This window comes from Tamandua tetradactyla, chromosome 8 (assembly GCF_023851605.1).
Source record: "Tamandua tetradactyla isolate mTamTet1 chromosome 8, mTamTet1.pri, whole genome shotgun sequence".
NCBI lineage: Eukaryota > Metazoa > Chordata > Mammalia > Pilosa > Myrmecophagidae > Tamandua > Tamandua tetradactyla.
Window position 1 is genome coordinate 75,675,889 of NC_135334.1, and position 2,514 is coordinate 75,678,402.

General features: G+C 46.3%; 1 protein-coding gene across 1 annotated transcript; it reads left to right on the plus strand.

Moving 5' to 3' along the window:
- The first annotated feature begins 861 nt into the window (after positions 1 to 861).
- Positions 862 to 1,836, plus strand: LOC143643487 (olfactory receptor 51D1). The gene has a single exon (XM_077112109.1). The coding sequence runs from the start codon at positions 862 to 864 to the stop codon at positions 1,834 to 1,836; it is 975 nt and encodes a 324-aa protein (XP_076968224.1).
- The last annotated feature ends 678 nt before the right edge of the window (positions 1,837 to 2,514 follow it).

Below are 2,514 nucleotides of genomic sequence, written 5' to 3' on the forward strand. Positions count from 1 at the left end.
ACCACAGTCAAGCATAACTTGGGACTCATTCTCATGTGGGCAGATTGGTCTGGGTTGCAGCCTCAAAATGAGAGCATACCTTCTTTCTCCTAAAGCTTTCCCCACATTTCTCCGATGAAAATAATCATTGGAGGGAAGGGAATTCCTTTTAAACAGATTTCCAGGCCCTGTCTCCTGAAAATTCTGATTTTGAGGGTTTGGAATGGAACTTGGGTGATGGTGTTTTCAACAACTGCCCCAGATGATTCTTATCAGGGAAGTTAGAGAAAGATATTCAGGTCTAAACCAAAACCTATTTCCTGTAAACCTGTCCCACACAGAACTCCTGCTTTAACCATGCACACATTCCACCTCCATATTAATCTGCCCGGAATCAGGCCAGGGTGGGTCTTACAGGGAACCTTAGATTGAGCCTTTTACTCTGGGACCAAATCAGCCCTGACCCCGAAATGCATCTGGAGAGCTGGGATCTGTGTGAAAGTTTCTGTATAAGTCTGTCTACTTTTTGGAGAAGTGACTGAAAGCAATGCCCCTGGTTCACAATATCAGCTGTGAAAATGAAGGACTGTTGTACGTGTTCCTTAAGTGGGTCCTCACACAAAGCTTGATGGGACAGCAGCAGTTTTTGCCCACGTAGCACTGGGCCTTTCAAGGATAGGGGCAGCCTAGGGTGCCCAGGCTGGTGTCTATAATGAGAATCAGAGCAGAGAGAGGCTGAGGTTCAAAATTACTAGATAGACTGAGTTTGTCTGCTTTCTGCTGTCACTACTCCAATGCCTTCTCGTTATAGATCCTCTCTCAACTCTGAATCATGACTGAATGATGTTCCTCCTCTTCTCTTTCATAGACACTGGATTTAGAATGCAGAAGCCCCATATCTTGGTGCCTATTGTGGCCACTCAAAATGGAACTCCGGTCCACCCAGCATACTTCCTGCTGGTGGGCATCCCTGGCTTGGAGCCTAGCATACACTTTTGGCTGGGCTTCCCACTGCGTTTTATGTATGCCCTGGCCACCCTGGGCAACCTAGCCATCATCCTCATCATCCGTGTGGAAAGGCACCTGCACGAGCCCATGTACCTCTTCTTGGCCATGCTCTCTACCGTTGATCTTGTCCTCTCCTCTGTCACCATGCCCAAGATGGCCAGCCTCTTTCTGACGGGCATCCAGGAGATTGAGTTTAATGTTTGCCTGGCCCAGATGTTCTTTATCCATGCTCTGTCTGCCATGGAGTCAGCCATCCTGCTGGCTATGGCTTTTGACCGCTTTGTGGCCATCTGCCACCCTCTGCACCATGCTTCTGTGCTCACAGGGCCTACTGTGGCCAAGATCGGACTAGCTGCCCTGGCCAGGGGATTTCTATTCTTCTCCCCACTGCCCTTCATCCTGAAACGGTTGTCATACTGTCGAACGCATACCGTCACGCACTCCTTTTGTTTGCATCAAGATATTATGAAACTGTCATGCACTGACACCACTGTCAATGTAGTCTATGGCCTCTTCATCATCCTCTCAGTCATGGGCGTGGATTCCCTCTTCATTGGTTTCTCCTACGTCCTCATCCTGCGGGCTGTATTGGAGCTGTCCTCTCGGGGGGCAGCACTCAAGGCTTTCAACACCTGCATCTCCCATCTCTGTGCCGTTCTGGTCTTCTATGTGCCCCTCATTGGGCTTTCACTGGTGCACAGGCTGGGTGGCCCCACTTCCCTGCTCCATGTAGTTATGGCTAATGTCTATCTACTGCTACCACCTGTGGTCAACCCCATTGTCTATGGAGCAAAGACCAAAGAGATCCGTTCACGGGTCCTCCATATGTTCTCACAAGATGGCAGGTGAGCAGGATAACCTCTCTAGTGTCCTCAGTCCCTACCAAATGTGGGAGGATTAGGATGCTGTGTGATTTTTTTTTTTTTCATGAGAAAAAATTAAAATTTTACTGGACTTTGTTCCACATCTTACAGTTTTGTATTGCTTTTGTTATGAATTACATAAGGTGGAGATGGAGCACCATAATATTTTTTATGTCTAGGGCCTTTAAAAGTCATAATCTGACTGGCCCTGCTGTTAAAGAAAATGGGGTATCTGCTCTTTGTTTACACTGGCAAAATAAGTGGCTAAATCTCCCATTTCATCCCCCAAATCCCTTTCAACTTTATCTCTGAACCCTGACATAAACCACTGATTTGAAAGACAGTGGTCCAGACAATTCATCTCAAGCCTTGCTTCTGTACCTCCCATCACCACCCCAGCTGAGATTGCCCCCTCTGTGTTCCACCCACTTACTTCTCTAAGTAACACTTCAAATCTTTGACTGAATATTGTTCATTCTCATTTTAGACCATATTGATTAGTAGCTGCTGTCAGAGTGTTTAAAATGGGTTAAGCACTTTGCAAAGTAACTTTATTCTCTAAAAATCTTATGTACTAGGTAATGTCTTGTGAAAATGAAGAGAACACTGAGGGTCAGGAGGTAGCAATTTGTTTGAGGTTACAAAGCATAGTGTATATTCAAAT